The sequence below is a fragment of the Athene cunicularia genome (genome assembly GCF_003259725.1).
Source record: "Athene cunicularia isolate RWA chromosome 3 unlocalized genomic scaffold, athCun1 chr3_part1, whole genome shotgun sequence".
Lineage (NCBI taxonomy): Eukaryota > Metazoa > Chordata > Aves > Strigiformes > Strigidae > Athene > Athene cunicularia.
In genome coordinates this window covers 59,189,651-59,210,546 of record NW_020799097.1, presented here as the reverse complement: position 1 = coordinate 59,210,546, position 20,896 = coordinate 59,189,651, and the positions used below count along the sequence as shown (strand labels likewise).

Here is a 20,896-nt window from a genome sequence, read left to right as displayed (position 1 = left end):
GTATAAGAGACAGGAGGTGCACCTACCACCAAATAATTTTAATGTAGCTTAAGCAGCACTAAAAAATAAAGCCTTTGACATCACCCCTCATTTGTGTGATACTGGAATTTAATAATTTCATTGATCCCTGAAGTTCAATAAGGCTTTTCATTTGTAGGAGTCTTTGCAAGCATCAGCAGGCTTCCTTAATTCTTATTCATAGGAGGCAGATACTAGCCAAGCTGGGGCGGGAGACGGTGCCTGCCACAGGGCAACTTTGCTGTGCTGCAGTGGATCCAGATTTTCAACTGCCCAACTTCCATTGCTTTTGCCCTATGAACACCCTGTCAGATAGCACCCATGTGATAAGCAAGCTTTTGACAGTTATGGGATGGTAACCGTTTTAGGGAGATGCAGAGAGTACCTTTTGGAAGTGTCTCAAGTGCCATCTTTTGGAGACCTGGTTTCACGTTTTGCCTTTCACTGTACTTTCTGGCCTGGCTCTGCAGGCTGAGCTTACCCCTAGGGAGCAGCTCCTGGCCGTTTCTGGTGTAAGGGCAAAGAGGGTGGCTGCGGGGGCAAGGAAACTGGGTGGTACCTTCATGAAGTGAGGAAGAGTCACACCAATAGACCTGTTGATAAAGGCAATGGCGATCTTTGTAGTGGAATGCCAGTGACTGAAATCTGCCAGGTTTGTATAAATGAATGTTTTCACCAGGGCTTGCAGTGAGGCATGGGAAGGGTGCTTTGACTGCTGCAAGAAAGATGGCAGAAGGTAAAATTCATCTGTTTAAATATATTAATAGCTAAAAGAGATACTTGTTTCCGTGAGTTTGAAGCAGTGCTGAACCCCTGGCTATAATCTACTGCAAAACTGTTTGGAGAGTGACTAACCCATGCTAAGATCATGAAGGGTAGATATAAAATGAAGTGTTTTGAGTATTATGAAGTACTCCTGCCTGTGACAGGAGGCCAGCTAATATACACATGCAGCATTAACTCATCTTCTTTTCCTCCCCTTTGTATTTTGCCACAGGCTTTCAGGTTATTAAATTCCGTGGCTCAGCGGTAGCGCTTCTTGTGTTAGACAGAAAGCTCGGAGTGTAAGACCTCAATGAAGTTTCTCATTCCAGGGGTTGATTAGAGCTAAAAATGTCTGCAGAGGTCACATTTTGCTACGTATCAAGTAGAGCAGGCGATGCAGTTAGAAGGAAAGGATGATGTCTTTCTGGGGACTGAGCAAAGCTGAGTGCTCAGAAACTGTATCCTGGTCAAGGAATAACATGCGGTTATGGGAGAGAGCAGTGACATCGTTTGTTCACTTAGTGCATATTTCTGGGGTTTTTAAAATGCTAACATTTGGTGGAGGGTCTGGTTTTTGATTAAAATAAAAAATCGGCATTTAAAGTGAATGGTAATAAGGAAAAAGGGTCACCGAAGAGCTCAAACTATTTTTACCTTACTGACTGATCTCTCACCCTGCCCTGCAGTTCCAGACAGATTAAATTTTTCAGTGATTTGTGGTAGCTGTGATTTTTTCCAGAACTCTTTAAGCTCCTTCCTTTAGATGAGATATACATTATTCCTCTTTTAGAAGCTTCCTTCCCTCCCCTTTTTTTTTTTTCAACTAGGTTTAGGTAGATAGGGGATGCTTAGTATAACAAAGGTACAATTTTAGAAGTATTGAATTTAGACAGATAAAAGGTAGCACTAGAAAGGAAACATTGGTTGATTGCTGAAAAAGAGCTGTTGAAAACCTGTGAAATCCCTCAATGCCAGGTTTGTTTAAATATCTCTTACAATACACCCCGTATATCTGTTATAATTTTATTTAAAGTTGAATGAATTTTCTTAGGAGTAAAACTGTTACTGCTGGGCTCTCCGGGATTTCTTCCAGCTGTGAAGCAGTGGCAGATAAGTATGTAGTGGTCACGTTTTGTGGCAGTGTGAAAGCCTGATGGTGCTTTTCACCCCCTAACCTGATTCTGAAATGTTTTTGAGTACCACTTGTCTCTTGATGGGACCTCAACACTTCTACCATGGAAATGCAGCAATGGGCTGAATGTATTTGGGGTTTTTTAGTGTATTCTTTGTATGATGATCATGGTAAATGTCTCTTGTAATAACTCTGCTTTGGTTACTCTTATTTTCAGAGAAGAAATGGGGAAGATATTCCAGTTGCTCAGACTAAAAATATCAATCACAGAAGATTTGCTGCTACCTTTAAGTTGCAAGAGGTGACAAAAACCGACCAGGATTTATACCGCTGTGTAACTCAATCAGAGAGAGGTTCTGGAGTGTCAAATTTTGCTCAACTTATTGTTCGAGGTAAAGTTTTAGTTGCTTTCATTTTATCCAGTGAAATGCTCTTAATACGAATGATTTCTACTTGCACCATTTATTTAGACTACAGATGCCTTGATCTGAACTAATCATACAAAGATAGCCCTGTGAAGTATCTGAAGTTGTCATAAAAGACTGGTTTGCAAAACTTCTTACAATTGCTCTTAATAGAATTCATCTGTGTAAAAACTCTGATCTTGCAGTGTGTGTAACAAGCCTGTATGCTTCTCTGTGGATGCTATTTATTGGACTGCAGGTGAAAACTCCTTAACTTTTCATAAATACTTTTTCAGGTAAGAGAGATTCCACTGTACTTAGTTAACCTTTTAAAATCAGTTGCCTTGAGCAGACTTGGTAGTACAGCAAAGAACACATTGCTCTGTTACCTGGGAAACAGGTATATAAAAATAATTGTAAAGTTTCACCTACCCAAGGACTGAGAGCTTTATGGAGATGATCTGTGAAGATTTCCAACCTCTGAAATAGGAGGAAGAAAAAGAAAAACTTGCTTTTTCCACTCAAAATATTTTTTTGGTTTTGCAATTAACTCAGAAGCCTTCTCAGGTGCAACCACAGCTTGTGTGTGGCAATGTTGGCTTGATGTGTTTTTTATTTATGTATTTTATGTTCGGGAAGTATGTAATATATGGTTGAATATAGGAGTTCAGTTTTCACTTCCAGAAGTGACTTCCTGGCTGACCTGGGATAAGCTATTAAGTCTCTTCTTGCGTGGTTGTGCCACCTGCAGAACTGCCCATGTCACTCTTAGTTGTGGTTGAGGCTTAATGTTTTTTAACTGTGAAAAAGAAGTGGTGTACAAAATCTGTCTGTGCTGCTGCTGCCCGGTACAGGGGCTGGTTTGGCCAGGGAAGTGCAGGTGTTGGGCACATGATGGGCTCATGCTTGACTCGGTGGTCTAGCAATGGGCTGTTCAGTCAGTTGGCATCTGGGAGTAAGGGACTATTTGCAGCCCGAACAAGGAAAGCAAGTTTCTAGAAATAAAAGTAGCATAATAAATGCTCTGGGATATTTGCTCTCTGGCATTTGCTGGCAGAGGTCCTTTCCCTGGGAGACCAGTTGATTGAGGTCAACTAGGTTTTACGCTTTCTATATAACATCAATAAAAACAGCCTTTGCTGACCATATGAGGATTTAGACAATATGTTAACGGCTTTTTTTTTTTTATTGTTAGGTGTACCTTTTTTCTAGCAAAGTGCAAGATAGTTTTTATCCTAATGAAATGAAGTCAGTCCTGTCACGTCATACAAACAGACTTTTTGTTTGTTTGTTGTTAGAAAAGCAGGGCAAATCAATGTATTTATCCAATAACTGAAGTTTTCTAGTTCTAGTGTAATAGAGCAATAAAATGGTGTTTAAAACACTATTTCTCTCCAAAAATGAGGTAACAATATCAAAGTTCATAGTACTCTCCTTTTAAATGCAGAATCTTGTCCTGCTAAGAAACTTAGATCATTTGATAGAGAATACCATCTTTATGGCTTGAAGCATAAACTTGATATCTAGCTATATATACAACAGCTATATAGGTTTTATATTTTAAGGTTAATTTTACTTTTTGTGCGCTTTTTGGATTGGAAGCCCAAAAATTTTAACTTCCTTTAAAAAATATATATATTTACATGTAGGTATATATATATACACATATAAGTATATTTATTTATAAAATTAAAAAAAATAGAAAAAGAAAAAGATTGATCTTCTAAAAACATTTTAATCTATTTGACATCATGGTAGAGAACAAAGATTTATGTTTTATAGTAGGATTTATTGCTTGGCTGTTATATTTGAAAAGCAATATACAGTAATATATTTTCTTGTTTGTCTGGATAACCACTAAATAAATCTTGTTAGCCAAAAAAGCATACCCTTAGGGATCAGCTACCCTGGTGTTAAAACTGTACTGAAAATTAACCATAATGACAGGTCCTATATCTCAGTGGCACTTTAAAGCTGACATTCTGCTACGTGGATACAAAAGATGATAATTTTAAAGGAAATTTTTGGGCCACTGATATGAATTGCCTTTAATAAGAGCTGGCATAGTATTGCCCATTGTCAAAGATGACCCAGGGGGAAGAGTTTATTAGTGTGTTTCCTTCTAAACTGGAAGTGACAGGGCATGCTTGGGGCCCTTTTGTTGCTGTTTGTAACAAATGAAAATTTTGCTGCAGAATTCTCATGCTGAAGAGTATTGATCTGTGTGTTCTCACAGCCAGAGGAGGGGGAAAAAACCAATGAAACACAATTTACTTTGTCATGGCTTTAGTATTGTTTCCAGATCAGTTTGAGTAATGGTAAGGTCTTCAGTTTGTAGAAGCCAAACTTTATTGTCAACACCAGTTACTAGAGAGCAAGAAACAAGGAACAGGAGTTGTTGCCCAGGTGTTCCGTTATGTGGCTGAGATCCTTACATATTCCACATCTGTACAGTCATGTGGTACCATAATACCACATGTAGAGGCATCTGATACTTTTTTGATCAGCAGTCCATAGGTTAGTCTTGGTAATGAAAAAAAACAAGTTATATAATTTATATCATGTTGAAACATCATTATTTCATTCTGAGCTTTAACAGAAGAATTACATTCAGTGGAGTTCTCAATTTCATTTCAAATGTAGTTACCTGTGAAAGGTGGTGTATATTTAAAGAACCTGAACGGGATAGCTCAATTACTCTGGTTAATTTTTTGAAGAAAATTCAGACTAGGATAGGATTTGTAATTCAATTATGACATTTTACCAACAGTAGTTCCAGTCAATGATTTAATGTCTCACCTTTGCTTGGAGCTGGTCTTCATCTCCCAGGTCAGCAGCTGCATTGTATTGATTTTTTTTTTACATGGTTTCTGTGACATTGCTGTCATTTTTGGATACATGTGCAAGGAGCTCTCCCTTTTCCCTTCCTTTTACAGGAAGCTTGGTGCTGTCATTACTGTTAATTGACTTACCCTCCTGAATAGGTCCATTTGATTAATTGTCTATTTATCTTTTCCCTTGGTGTCTGGCAAGTTGGCAATTTCTGGGAAGGTAGTTTCTTGATGTTTTCAGGGTTGTCTGTACTGGAACATGAAGGAGATGCTGAGAGGAACAGTAACTGTGATATGTAAGAATGAACGAGAAGACACTGACAGTTTCTTTCTGCTTACTTTTTTCTTACTTGCTTTTGAGAAGTGTATCATGCTCTCAAAGACTTTCTGCTCCTTTTGCTACTTAACATGGAAATGTAGAAATTAAGTGCCCAAACTATCACCTGTGCACTTGTGCTTGTATATACCTGATATATACAATGGTATAGACTTTCCAAGTTACACTACTAAGTGTACTGATCTTTAATCAATAAAGAACTTTGCCCCGTAATCAGTTCTTGTACTGTGTCATCGTTCAGAGCTCTTCCGACAAGTATTCCAGCAGATTTTTTTAAGTTGGCAATACTTAACAGAAGAGTGATCTTGTGCATCAAGAATGAGGTAGTTTTCATCACAGCAGTTGTGATCAACTTCTTGGTTGACTTGGCATGTTAAAAGTGGCTGTCAGGAGGACAGGAAGTTGATGTTGTGTTCTTATGGGATTTGTTAGCAAAACTTTGTAAAAGAATCCAGATTTAGTTTGTCCCTGTTTGGAAAGTCTTACGCTCAGGCAGTCCTGCAGGGACTGTGAATAAAATCACCATTTTCTTTGGCTGCAGTGTACCTGGAAGATCCTCATGATTTTTTTTTTTTTTTTTTTTTTTTTTACTGAAACAGCAATTTGCTCTGATTATCAAAAAAAAAAAGCCCAAAAAACCCAATAAACCACTCTCTCAAATACAATGATAATGAATTACACTTTATGTAAAGTGTTTGTATACTTTCCCAAGTTTTCTTTTAAAGTAGCTACACGTTGCTATCAGACTAATTGTACAAAACTTAATATTGTGCTATGAAATACTGCAAATTCATCAGGAAATGTGGTGCATTTTATTTTATGTAGTAGATCTTACCTAAATTACTTGGAAGAAGATGTAGATTAGTGTTAAAGACAGGGAGGAAAAATAAGGGAAAAAACCCTCAAAATATATGAATCAACTGTATTATTTGTTAATAATCTGTGAACAGCTCTACCATATGTCTGGTTCTACTGATAGTTTCTATTTGAGTTGTAAGTTACAACAATTTTTTATGCTTTTCCTAGGTGAATGCAGTTAACATTTCTTCATCCAATCCAAGCAGCAATTCTGTGGTGGGGTCAAAGCAAGGGGAGGCTTACACCTTGATTTATGGTTCACATATGGAATTGCCTTCATGTCCCTGGTAAATCCAAGTTAACAATAGAAAAGAAAGGCAGTTTTTCCCCTTATGTTTTTCTCTACTGTCTTCTGACTGTTCTTCCAGAAATCACAAGTCTGGTAAACTTCCTCATTTGTATGAGTTTATTAATACAAAAGAGACTGTTTTGTTTCTTGTGTTTACTTTGACGTGGCAAGCAGTCTCTCTAAGTCATTAGGCTCAAGTTTTGGTGTGGTTTGTGATTATATTCTTCTTTGGTTCCCTTACTGGACTTAGTTTGCTCTTAGGAGCAGTTCTTACTATGTAAGTAAGTCTGGCAGTGATATTTCTGCCTTTCTTGTCTGAAATCTGTTTAGGGATTTTATACAGGAAAACCAGCAATTTGGCTGGTCTCCGCTGATGCCAGAACACTGTGAAGATGGAGTTTGTCATCACAGGAGTACTTCTCATAGGAGCATTATTGTTTTCTCTTACAAGAAAACTCTGAAGTATTTCCATTTAAGAAAGTTGTGGACCAAAATTTTCCAAATTTCACTAGTACTTGTTTTGTCTAGAAAAAAGTGAAATCTCTAGACTCCGGGTATGTGTCCTCAAATTTGCTGCCTGGTTTATTTGCTCAATATAATAGCAGATTTAAAAATATGCCAAGGAGAGCACTAGGCAGCGGATAGAAGTAAATGCATCAGGTACTCTGAATATATACTCCCTGTTTGCAAGTAGGCTAACTCTTTTTCTACCAATTTTGCAAAATGACCCATATCTCTGTCCTCCGGTATTAAGTTCTCTGATGAGTAGTAGATTTTATTGTTTTTCACCCCGGTCATATCACCCACCATCATAAATGCTTGTCAAATCAGGTTATTAGTGACACTTTGTTATGTGTTCAGAAATTCAGTCTCCAGGAGACAGTGGTGATATATAACAGGGCTTTGGACTGTCTCTTTGAAGAGTCTTGAGCTGTATCACTGAGTGTGGGTTTCACTGAATTTCAGAGCAGAGGGAAAACTGGGAAGAGAGATTCCACAGTCCAAGTTGTTGAAATCTGTGGGCTTTACATAATTATCTTGGCTAAGTGCCCCTTTGAACCATTGCCAGACTTCTGTAGGAGTATGCAAACATTTTAGTTGTGAGTCGGAAGTCCTGTGTGGCTGCTATGCTTGGTTCATAAGAGGCATTCTTGAAGTACAGATATTAATACTGTTAACACTTTTGGACACTCATACCATTTTCAAGACTACTTTATATTCCAAGTTTTCCCACTAGTTGAGAATTAGTCTAATTCTCTCATAGTTGTATTCCTATAGGAAAAGCAGGTGACAATGTCTTAATGACTTTGCAGCAGCTGGAAAAATAATTAAATGATTTTGAAGTTTTTCTAAACCTTACTAATAAAATACAAGTTATATTTTGGGTGTATATTTAGGTGTAACCATCCTTCAGAGAGTCCAGGATCAAATTAACTTGATCACTTGATCTTTTTGTGGCATCCTCTGGTTTAGATTTCTCTACCATATTAAGATCTTATCCTCTTTAAGCAGGTTTAACAGGGACTTTTCCTATTTTCAATCCTCTGTTTCTTACAGTCAGTAAAGAGGGGTTGTCACCCTGAGGTCAAATCCTACCTCCTTTAAAAAGAATGAAACAAGAATATAGGAAAATAACTCAATAAGTCTATATGTTCATAATTAATAAATTGAGCCAGATAAGAGTCCTATATATATCTTCATATATCTACCATACCAGAAAGAGTAGCAGTCTTGCTTTCTCTGAAGGCAGCTCTTCTGTCCAAATAACTCTGCTAGACTCCTTTGCTAAGGCAATATTTGTCTCTGGTTAATGTAATTAATAGGTGCATTGCTTATTTTCTTTAGATGGCACAGGAAATTTGCTTTTCCAGGAGAAGCAGGAGAAAATAGTTTTGACTAGATTTTTAAAAGAAGATGAAGAAACTTATATTAGCAGGAGGTAACAGAAATGCGGTGTTTGAAGTAGGCTCACTTCCATCATTCTGAGCGATCTTGCTTGGGCAGTGTTACGTCTGAAATCACAGAAGCACCTAGGGCCGGTTGTCTAGGAGAGTGTCCAGATGGCTTCTGAATATCTCCAAGATGGAGACTCCACAACCTCCCTCAGTCACCCTCACAGTGAAAAAGCATTTCGTGATGTTCAGACAACGCTCTCATGTTTCAGTTTGTGCCCATTGCCTCTGATTCTGTCACTGGGCACTGCTGAAAAGAGCCTAACTGTCCTCTTTGCACCTTCCCTTCAGATATTTATACACACTGATGAGATCCCCCCTGAGCCTTCTCTTCTCCAGGCTGACCAGTTCCTGCTCTCTTAGTCTCTCCTCATGTGAGGGATGCTTCAGTCCCCCCTTCTTCATCTTTGGGTGTCCCTTCATTGGACTTTTTCCAGTGTGTCCATATCTCTGTCGTACTCAAGAGCTCAGCACTGGACCCAGCAGTCCAGGTGTGGCCTCAGCAGTGCTGGGTAGAAGGACCACCTCCATCAACCTGCTGGCGGTACTTTGTATAATGCAGCTCAGGGTACCATTAGCCTTTTCTTCTTGCCACAGGGGCACATTGCTGGCTGATGTTCAACATGGTGTCCCCCAGGACACCCAGGTCTTCTTTTGCCAAGCTGCTTTCCAGCTGGGTGGCCTCCAGCCTGTGGTGGTGCCTGGGGTTGTTCCTCCCCAGGTGTAGGACTTTGCACTTACCCTTGAACTTCGAGGCTCATGTCAACCCATTTCTCCAGCCTATTGGGGTTGGTCTGCGTGGTAGCGTGTCCCTCTGGCATTATCAGCCACTCCTCCCTGTTTGGTATCATCAGTAAAGTTGCTGAGGATACACTTTGCCCCATCACCCAGACCATTAAGGGACATGTTATTTTTTTTTTTTTTTTTTTTTTTCTTTTTTTTTCTTTTTCCAAGGGACGATCAAGTTGCTTTCATTTCCAAGTCTTTTCTTGCATATAGGATTTTTAAAAAGTTTTCATCGTACTGTCAGAAGTAAAACCCTGTATTCTTGACAAAGATCAGTCTCCTGTTTGGTGTGATGGATTCTGCTTAGCCGATTGCTTCATTGCAGTGTTGACTTAGTTTGGGTGGAGAGTGTTTCTGTCTCCTTAAAATACTCTTGAAGTCTTTTTTAATGTGAACTGTTGCTTTATTGTAGTTCTGTGATTTGTTCTGAAAGATCTGAAACATGTAAGGTAAAGCACACATTTTGCTTTTATCTCATGAGACGGTGGCTGATGTGGATCAGAGCAAGAGCCAAAGTCCTGTAGCCCCGTGTCCTACCTGTGGTTGGGTTCAGTAGCTGGTATTTGGGGCAGGGTATCACAGAAGAGCAGATGTAGAGGTGACCCTTGTTGGCATAGGATTTTATGTTCCCATGGGTCTGTGGTTCAGTCATCTTTTAAGTAAGGGGTGGTACCCTCTCAGCTCAGACATTAGTGATATGCCTTAGTTACTCATTCAGGGAGAAGATGTGTGAGTGTAGAGCAGAGGGGCAAAGTACAGAGGCAGAGAGAAAATACTGCTCGTCTTAACTTGTTTCTTCTTGAAAGTATACTGTTTGCTCTACATGTGAAGCCTGTCAAAAGAGTTTACCAGATACTAACAAAATACAAAACTAATGTCTACATCAAAGAAGTGACTGTGCAAAGTGATTGAGCTGATATAAGGTGGGGGTTTTTTTAATCTTTATTTTTATTAGATCCTCTCCTAACCAATGAAACTCAGTCCTCTTATCAGTGACAGGTGGGAATGGATAACATATAACCTCTTGTGACAAAGCGTAGATTTATAACCTCTGTAGAGGTTTTACATAACTGCTAAATATCTTTATATAAGGATCATAGCTAACCTGAAAATGACCTATTAAAAAATAACCTTGCAGGAATCAAACCGGATTCATGGTTAACTAATTTTATGGTTAACTAATTTACAGTTTTCATTGCCTGGTGTATACTTTTTTCTGACATCTGTGGTGATGCTGATGTTGTGTAGCACTTTGGTTTGTGAGTCCAAGCAGCCAGCTGTTCCTGTTGTTTCCTGCAAGACTTCATCCCACCTGTATGAGAGCACATGGGATAGCAAACCCTGTGGAAGTCCTCTTATCTTCTCTCTCCGCCAGTCACTTTGCAGTGGAAACCATGTGAGAACTCCCTTTCCATGGGATCTGGGTGGAAACCAGCAGAACAGAGGGGAAAAAATAGGAGAAGGAAGGCTGGTAATGCTGGTAATTAGCCAGATCAATGTTTACATGGCTATCTTTATTTCTTTAAGAACATTGCTTTTATATATCTGAAGCTGATGCATTTCTAGACATCCAATCACTTTTAGAACAACAAATAGTTCTCCTTGGATCTTTTCTAATTATTAGGTATGACACTATTTTGTGTGTCATTAAGTGCGACACTGTTTCGTGTCCAGGAATGAACATAACAGACTTGACTGGTTTATGACTGTTGTCTTCGACCATGTACATAAACATTCAGACAGGAATGTGCTTTCAAAACAAATCTCTGGATTGTCTCCACTTCTGAGCCCTCGGTTCCCATCAGAACAAGGGATCTACCCTTCTTTCAGAGGGAAGTAAATCAGAAGTAGGCACATAATGCTTTCCAGCTGCCAGTAGGCATTCAGTAGTGACTAAAACTCATCTCAGGTACAACTACCTGAAATGGACATAGAGGGTGTTGCTGGATCCTCAGCACCAACACCTTCACTCTGCAGATCTTTAGCACAGCGTTAGGGAATCCCAAACGTTAAGTGTGGGGTGTTTTCCCCACCCAGATTAACTCAGAAGAAGAATTTTTGAAGTTAGGTTTGTAATCCCGATCCCTCTTGCCATGTGAAGGAGATATACCTGTGCTAGCCCAAGAGTGAGCAGTGCGGACCCAGGAAGGGCTGGGCCTGGGCAGGGCTTTAAGGGGTGGGTATGTTTAGTGTTTGGGTAAAATGAGGGTGAAAGGGCAGTTGTTGGCAAGGACGGAGGCTCTGCTCCTCTCCTCATTCCCTCCATGCCCCTAGCCACGCACAGTCCCTCTTCTCCTCTTGGTTCAAGGGCTGTGTTGCTTTTGAGAGCTGGTTCAACAAAGAAAACGGGCATCAAGCAACTCCCTCTCAGCATGGCTGGGACACTTCTGCCTTACTGGGAAGTGCAGTCATCTTGCTGGAGCTGGCCCAAGAGCCAGGAGCCTGGAACAGGGAGGAGGGCAGGAAAAGGGCCCTCCCCTGCTTGCCAGGCAGTGGGCTGCTACTTGTTCTTGTCAGGTCTTGTGGACACCTCACCGTGATTTGGCTGTAAAATAAATAGAGCTGTAGGGTCAGTCAAAATCAATGGAAGCCTATAATGGGAAGTAGTGACCTGGGATGAACTTGGCCAGGCAACTCACGTTTGCAGAGGAGTTAGCTCTGTGCCAGCAGGCTTAGTGCTGAATTTAGGTAATGTTCCGTTGGGGTCTTCTGCTGCTGTGGCAGACCAGGTATTATCAGCCCCCTTACTGGCAGCATAAATTGGGTATCACCTGCTCTGCCTAATCCAGCAAAGACAGGATATGATGTGGGTTCACTCAGCCCGGTTTAAAATTGTAATGCTGGTGATACTACAGATGTGGTATTAATGGTTGATTGTGTGAGCACAGTCTTGCCATTTAGGTGTTGTTCTATACCTCTGTTATTTTTTCATGTGCCTCCTTATTGGGAAAGTACATAGGTGTCACTTCAGGGAGAAAATAAGGGGGTTTCTTATATCTGCATTTTATCCAAGTAAAATGACATGAAGATCATTTGCAGTAACATGATTTTTCTCATCTTAGAGATGTCTCCAGACTGCCCTACCCCAGTATCTGGTCTGTCTCTACATTTATTTAAATCGCACGTTTTGTTTCAATACTGCAGCTCAGGATGGTTTGTCTCGGTTTAAATGCCACTGACGTAAGCGGGGAGGTTAAGAAAATATTTACTTAAGGGTAGGCAAAGTTCCCTTACCTGCCATCATTTGCCAGTTTGGGGGAGGGGAAAACCCCTCTAGGTTTGACATCTCTGTGTATTGTGCAGGGTTGTTAAAAAGTGTGTCGATGAGTAGATGCATGGTAATGATGAAAAGGAGTGCATTTGGAATTCAACATAGATGGCAGAAAATGCAGGATGTCAGAGAAGCCATATATTAAAGGGAATTTGAATTGGAAACTGAATCCCAACCTGCCACTGGGGGCATTTTGATCATTTTGATTTATTAAACTTTTATAACAGCATTCAGATGAAGCTGAATTAAAACGCTTAGTCTTGGGTGGTTTATGGTACACAAGTCATCATGCTAGTGAAGTCTTGCCATGATCAATGTAGAGTTAATCTAAGTTTCTTTTTGAATGCAGGTGCACCTGTGTGCTTTAGTTGGTATTTTAAAATCTAATAGGCTTCTAATTCTGAAACGCTTAACAAAAATAGAAAGTGAAGCCACCCCTGACATTAATTTTCAGCAGCATTTGAGTGAATCTTGCTATTAAATTGTAGATGAACTGTAGGAACACAAACTGCATATATATTCATACACCAATTTTATATATTGATAAATATACATGCATTATGAAATGGCTAGCTATGAAAATATAGCAATATTTCATTGGAAATGGGTCATATTCCTAAAGGCATAAGGCAGTTGCATTGTAATACTATCCTGACCATCACCCAGCTTCAGCAGCCGTACATAGTCTCTGCACTGTCGGAGCACCATCTCTGCAATAAAAAGAAATCAATTACTATTAGAGTGGTACTGGAGGTTAAAGGCATTACAGGTTCACACTCAGTTTTGCAGCAGGGAGATGATACTTAGCTGCAAATGGGGAATGATGCAAAAGATGGATGAGACAGAGTTCAAGGAGCAGTAGTGTGAGGGTCCAGCACTATCATTCCAAGCTGTCTCAGAGACATGATGGATGGTTCGGTGGCAAGAAGCAATCATACCAGATGATGAGAGATTCGTCTCCAGATCTTGAGCCCGCTGCATGCTGTCTACATGTTGGTGTTCTAGTGGCATAATGATTCCTGATGTGTTATGAAGAGCTAAATTACTGTACTTAAACAACTAAACTGGTATGTTGAATTTAGTAACCCAGATTTTTTGGCAGCTGCTAGAAAAGCAAGTAGCATATCAAACGCTCCTGCACATTGTAAATTTAATTACCTCATATTTATGCATAGTACTTGTTGACAGGATCTTGTAAGCTATGCTAATACGGTAGGTAATTTGTTACCTCCAGAAATCACTTTCCATGTGCCTTCTGATCATTATCATGAAACATGATAAATGATCTAGCCCATGAGGTGTAAATGAAAATGAAATGGATAATTGGATTCTATGTCTAAATTGAGGCTGGAGTAGTTGTTGCAATTATAATGGAATTTATCTCATAAAAATATGCTTTGCAATGTACTAGTGACCTTTAATCATTTTGGTTGGGGAGTTATTTGAGAATAATTTTAAAGAGATTACAAAAACTTTATTCAGAACAGTTTGGATAGAAGTTTTTTTTCTTTCCTAAAGAGTTTTAAATATTTGTCTGTTTAATAATTCATATTGCAGGATTATCTGGCAGCGTTAACTGCTGGAAGATAGTTTATTTGCAGAATTATATAGAAAATGGTGAGAAACATATCTGCCTCTCCTGAAGAAGAGGGAAGCTTAGCTACGTGCAGAAAGGAATATTTCTTCCAGCTGAGATGCAGTGTTGAATCTGGATGTGCTGGTTTGCTAGAGAGCTTGTCATTGAGACTGATATGGAACTGCAAACAGGCATGTCTTGGAGAAGATTTAAGGAGTGTTATAAGGAAAATGAATGTGTTTCTCTCCCCTGTTTCCCAGGTATGTGCATGTTTCCTATGGCAGAGGTAGTGCCCTGCCTCCTCAAAGAGAAAGGATGACACTGTTGTGTTGGGACCGAAGTTTGAATTTTCAGCTCTTCTCTAAACTTTTTGTGATTTTTGGTTTTAGGTTGTTTGTTGGGTTTTTTTAAAACTTCTTTGTGCCTGGGACCTCATCTGTAAAATTTTCTGTAGTTATTCTGTCTCTTTTCTTAGTAATTTAACTTTTAAAACTTGTAATATGTTGTATTGCCAAAAATTTTGAGTTTACCATCCCAGTTGTTGTCTATACATCGTAATTAATGCAATATGTCATTTTCTGGATTTTTTACGAGTAAATGGAAGTGAAGTGAGAGTACATTCTTACAAATTAAACATTGCCTAGAATCGACTTGTATTAGAAACCTTACAGCCTAATAAAAGTTATTAGTAGGGATGGTAGGGAAAAATCTCCCAACAGTCAGTTTACGTGCATTACTTTATCTTCCAAGGAAGAAGTACAAAAGTACAAAATATGTTCTTAACCAATGTGATCTGAAAGGCTTAGACATTGCATTGGGTTGGTTCAAGGCTTATAAGGTAGGGTCGACATCTGATGAGGAGTTCTAGTATTATTAAGAATGATGGTCCTAACTTTGTGTGAATTACTTAATTTGAATAAATAAATAACAGTAAAAATACTTTGCTCAATTTAGAGTTCTTGTTTAGATTTTCCTGCAAATAAATGGATTGTAACTTAAATGAATTTAAACTTTATTTGAAATTGCCAAGCACCTTAGAATTTCTGTAACCTAATGGACAGTTTTATTCAAATTTTTAAGTACTTATAATAGCTTTTTGCTCCTTCTGTCTTTTTTGTGCTAGATCCCATAAGCCATATGGAGCTGTACCTGCTTGTGGATACAAGGAAGAATATTACAAAGTTTCAATGCCATACATGTTTTTTGTAAAGCCGTCTGTAGCCCAGCTTACTTGTTCTCTGGGAAAATCAAGATTAGTGTATGATCTATTTCACTATCTAATAAGGATGAAATCTTACAAAATCCCAAATATTTGTTGTTTGTTTTGTTTGTGGTGTTTGTTTGTTTTTTTTTACCTGAAGTTGCAGTCCACAGTTTATGTGAAAATTTCAGTTTTGTTCTTACATTGACATTCTCATGGTAATATAAGTTGTGTTTTTAACAGCTGGAGATATGAAGGCTACTGTTTTTGAAAGGAGAAATGAGTAAACCAAATGCTTTTCTTTGGCTTAAAAAAAATTAGACTGTAGTCTCATGATTTTTAATGCTTGCTTTGAACTTCACTCTGAATTTGAAATGTGTTGACAGCAGTTGGATATATCTTGACTAATGATTTATTCTTGACTTTTCACTTGTCTTGGACTGGATGACTTGCATGTCCCAGACAAAACAAGATGCACTCAGTGGGATCAAGCTTGTGACTATAGGTTCTATCACCAGCCATGGGAATATCCTCCTCTTCTGTTTACTGGGGATGGAAAGGAGCAACTGTCTGGCAGTATGAAGCACTGCTTTATGTTGGCAGCCAGATACTTGCAGAGTACAGCTGTAGAATGGGTTTTTTTGTTTTGTTTTTAATATGTGGGGTTGTGTCACAGTTCTTCCTTTGGATGTATGCAGTATAGCACTTGGTCACCTTAGTGTCCTGAAGAGAAGAGATTTCTCATGTTCCTGTAGTTGAAGGCTTGCGTCATCTTACCGTATAGAATTTTCCTCTTGAAAGCAAGCCAGAAACATTCTCTAGTATTTCTGTGTCATTTTGCCCCTTTCTAGTTTAGTCTGCCCCTGCCTCAGGGCAAGGGGCAAGGCATAAGTTCAGAACATAGGGAGAGGAAAAGCAGCATATCTCCCATGGCCTCAGACCAACTTCTGATCTCTGCAGTGTCTGAAGACAAAGTAGTGAGGGAAGCCAGCACAATTTTTCCAAGTATAATAATGACTGACAACTCCTGCTCAGCTCTTGAACAAGTTAAAACAGCTTGGGTGAAGTCAGTGAAGCTTACAATTTTGATTGTGGATAAGCCAGAGTTCTTGTCTGAGACGTTTTTTTCCATTTTACTTAGGTGAAACATGGCATATATTACAAGAAGCTGGTAAAGTAGACAACTATGGGGAAAAAAACCTTGATGCAAACTCTGTTGTTCCAGGAACATCTTTGGCCTGATATTTGAAGCAAGAGAGTCAAATCTTACTCCTGTGATGACTTTGTCAGCCCATTGACTGCTGTCCGCAAAGTGCCACTTGTCATCCTCTCAAACCAGGCCAGTTGGTTTATGCTTCTACCCAAGAAAGTACAACAGAATCAACTTTGCTATTAATTTTTGATTGGCATTACGTTAATGCAGCATCAAGAGTAGGCGCCTCTCCTCTCTGCTTCTGCAGGGGAGGTATTTGTCTCACCAGTTTTCTCATGCCCCTTGACTCCTTGCATTGGCTGTCCTTCAGCAAGTTAACAAAGTGATGTGACACACACTCACAACTTGCCATTACTACTCTTCTCTGATAGTTCTCATAAGTATGGCATCCTGTAATCCTCACTTTTGCCACTGCCTTCTCTTCATATTTTTTTCATTTTGCACCAACAGGCCCTCTGTTGGACTTTCTACAATGTGATTTAACTCTGCCATCTTTTGTACTCTACATTCCGGCTGCTGCTTTTATCAGTGGAGCAGCAAAAATGCTGTCAAGTTGAATGTGCCAATAAATGACAATGAGGTAATTGAAAGGTGGTTAAAAAGCATATTTTACTAGAAAGAGTAACTCCTTTTCCAAAAGGTTTTGTAAAGGCAATATAATTGGACACTTCAAGAACAACTTTCTGGCTGGCTACAGACATGTTTAAGATGTATTTTGAGTTTAGGCTTACAGACTTCTCTTCTTTCCTGACATTTATCTGTTTTTTCTGAGAACCTGTCTCTACCTTTTTTTTTTTTTCCCCCTCTTTTCTGCATAAGTTCTTTAACTTCAGCTATTTCTTAATGCCGTTTCAGGAATCTGTTTAACCTTCTTCTTGCATTTCTCATTCAACATGGCTGCCTAAAGAAATATTTAATGAGTTTTATTTTTCCTGGGATACTTGACCTCTAGGTATGTGGACTTTGCCATAGAAAGAATTGTGCCCCAGTGACACTTCTTTTAACTCCAAATTACCCTTACTATCAGTGACATTTTCACAATTAGAAACAAAGTGATTCTCCTGTTTTACTTTCAGTTGTTTCAGGAGCAGCTTTAGCCTATTCCTTGAATAATATATAAGGTTAAAGAATTGATTGAGAGATCACAGGTTGGCTTTTTATTCAGGACAAACCAAGTGCTGCTTCAGGAATTTCACAAAGCAACTTTCTGGAGTTGCAGACAGATAAGAGTAGTTTAATTCATGTTTTGTTTTGACCAAATTTTGTTGCCTTTTATGTAAAAATAAAATGAACCCCAAAATAGGAATTTAATTTTATGTCAATACTATCAGGCTGGAATAAAGAATTTGTTAAAAGAGTGTAATGATAGGAGGAGAATATTCTTGCTTTGAAGCTGAACGCTTTGTAATAGCTGCTGTTGCTTACATTAAAAAAGGGGGTGGAGGGAAGTGTAAGTCTGTGCCAAACAATACATGGTACATGCAAACTGTCACCTTATTAAGGAGACTGTCCCCTAAGACATTTGCACCATTAGGACTTCTGATAATTAAGATGAACTATATTTCAGCAAGAAGACAGCCTTCTGGCCAGCTGACTAAGCAGATGCCAAGTGGAAGCAAATGAAACTAAGTTGAGCTCTCAGGCAATTAACAGAAATTAATGGACCAGGTACCTACAGTCTGTTTCCTGCAGGTGTCAGTTGAATGTCCTTGCACTTCCTACACTTCCAGCTATGATTACTTTCAGGCGTTTGGCACCTGAGGTTTCCTTATTGAAATTTTGCTGGGATTTATCACCTGCTTAGCAGACCTCACAGGATTCCTGTGGGGGATTAAAAATTTCACAGGATTCTGGAATTTTAAAGGATTGAGAGGGAATCATTAAATTGATCCTCTAATGGCAAGAATCCTGTTTTGACTCACACCATTGGGGTACATAGGAGGCCTTCCAGAAGGACTTGCACTAAGTAAAGAGGTGAAGCCTATCAGTCACTGTTTGTTCTTGTTTCAGCCTGATTTCTGAAAGATGCATCTCCATACTGCCATAATTAATGAAGCTTCCTAGTTTGTGAAGGAATTTTGCATGTTCTGTTTCTAACAGATCCCGTGCCTCATGAACAGGTTCATACACTGAAAATTTACTTATTTATTTGTTTGTTTGTTGGACCTTTTCTAAAATACGTATGAAGGCATGGGCAGGGACTGTATATGTTACAGCAGATGCACCAAAAGGCATGGTCCTGCTTCTCTTTTCCCACTTCCACTCCCAGAAACATGCTATTCCTGCTTTTTTTCTTTCCTCTAGAACTGTACTTGTCCATTTCTGCAGTGAGCTGGCTGGGGAGCTAAACTGACAAACAGACACTGCAGAAAGAAGTGGGTATTTTTATGCCAGGGTAGTTTTGTAAGAGTAGAACCACTGGTCTAAAAAAAGATGGAAAGACCAGAGAAGAGGTGGTAGTTTACTTCCCACAACAATGTGGTCATTTTAGGTTGGCTTAGCTGTAATGTGAACTGCATACTCAGTCTGCTTTGTAACTGGCCTACATTACACTGCAAAAATCTTTGTGCCTACAGGGAAATGTAGTGTGGAATGGTTCCTGAGATAAACACCGTTGTCTTGGGTTGGTTTTTTTTCCGTAGCAGCTTCCTTGTATGAACAAGCCCTTAGAGGTGTTGATATAACAGAAGCGGGCTGACAGAAGATACTAGTATGTTCCCTCAAGCCCACATTATCTTGTCTTAGTACAGAAGATAACCAGATACCAGAATGATGGGCCTTAATGTAATAACCCTGAATAGAAAACCCTTCAGTAAACCTCATCTTTGGATTGTTAAGTAAAAGAATAGGTGGACTTGGTATGGAAGAGAAGGGAGGAAAAAAAAAAAAAAGATAAGAAAGTAAAATGTCTCTCTTAAACTGAATGTGCAATTAAATTCAAGTTCCAAATGCTAATCGGGACATTTAAATACATAAATACAATAACATTTGGAGTGGCTTTTCCACAACATTCTAATGCAGTACACTAGTATGATTTGTATAGGTATAATTAAAGTGTGTAAAAGCAAATGTATCTGTGTGGTTGTACCACTAGTAGTCAATGAGTAGCATGAACAGCTGTCTGTCTTCTATCACTGCACCGTATAAAGTGTATTTGAAATTTTCACCCACAATAAACAGAAAAGAAAAAAAAAGTGGGGGAAAATGCGCGTATGTCAAATGATTTGTTGAGTCTAAATTAAAAATATTCTTTTGCTGAAGAAACAGTGACTGTGATATTAGAAGTAATTCAAGTTTCTCAAAAAGACATTTAAAAAGAGTGAGGCAACTGTTAAAGTGTTCATAATTCAGAGAAGGAGAGAAGGCAATATGTAGGCAAAAGTAGTATACTAAAGAGCAAAGGATTATGAACCTGGATGAGGAGAATGCTACTACAGTCACTTAGGTGGAATTACAGGTGTGTGGGTTTGGGGTTTTTTTTATAGTTATGGTGTAAATGACATAGGGCATGAACAGAAACACTTGATTAAATAACTTGGGAAAAATTGAACAACATATCAAAGTGAAAATATCTAGGTCACTTTAGTGTTTTCAAAGGGCACTTTGAGCTTCAGCAACATTACTGGCCCACTTCCTTTACCCATTTTCTCTTTTATGTGTTGGAGAGAAAGAAATTATAAATAATTCTGGACAAGGAAAGTATAAACACCACAGGGTTAGAATACTTACCAGTGGGGGAACTTTTTATACTGACTGTGAAACAAAGGCAGACAGCAGGGCAAAACATTTTGTCTTGGCAGGAGAGGCTGTGTAGACAAGTGGTAGTTTTATCTTCTTTTAAGGTATTTAACAGTTCTAAGCCCCAGTAATACTCATGGATTGGCCTGCAGTGAGAGAAAGAGTTAAAGGAGTTCAAACAAGCTATTTTACTTACTGACATTGTTTACCTTTGCTGTTTAATTCTCCCTCCACGCTAAAGAGATGATGGGATGGGAGAAAGTTTTTCATAAGGATGACTTAGTGCAGATACAACATAATTATACTCTTAACCATATGTTAATGTTAACCATATCTTAACCATGTTAACCATACATGGTATGTAAATTAACAGAAAATTAATCTCTTTTTTCAGTAGGTTAGTTTATATTGCTTTAGCTCGGCAAAGTAGCTTTTCTTTTAAAACCAAGAGCTTTCCATTCAAGCATCGGAAAAAATGAAACTTGATCATTTATAATAAAATGGGGGAAGGAGATGTGGCCATAC

At 38.8% G+C, this 20,896-nt stretch overlaps 1 protein-coding gene across 7 annotated transcripts in view; it reads left to right on the top strand.

Moving 5' to 3' along the window:
* PTPRK (protein tyrosine phosphatase, receptor type K) overlaps positions 1-20,896 on the top strand; it is a 321,847-nt gene that overhangs the window by 114,867 nt on the left and 186,084 nt on the right. For all 7 annotated transcript variants that reach the window (XM_026845144.1, XM_026845149.1, XM_026845148.1 and 4 more), the window contains exon 5: positions 2,133-2,307. In XM_026845144.1, coding sequence (XP_026700945.1) covers positions 2,133-2,307 — 175 coding nt within the window. The remainder of the gene's footprint in view (positions 1-2,132; positions 2,308-20,896) is intronic.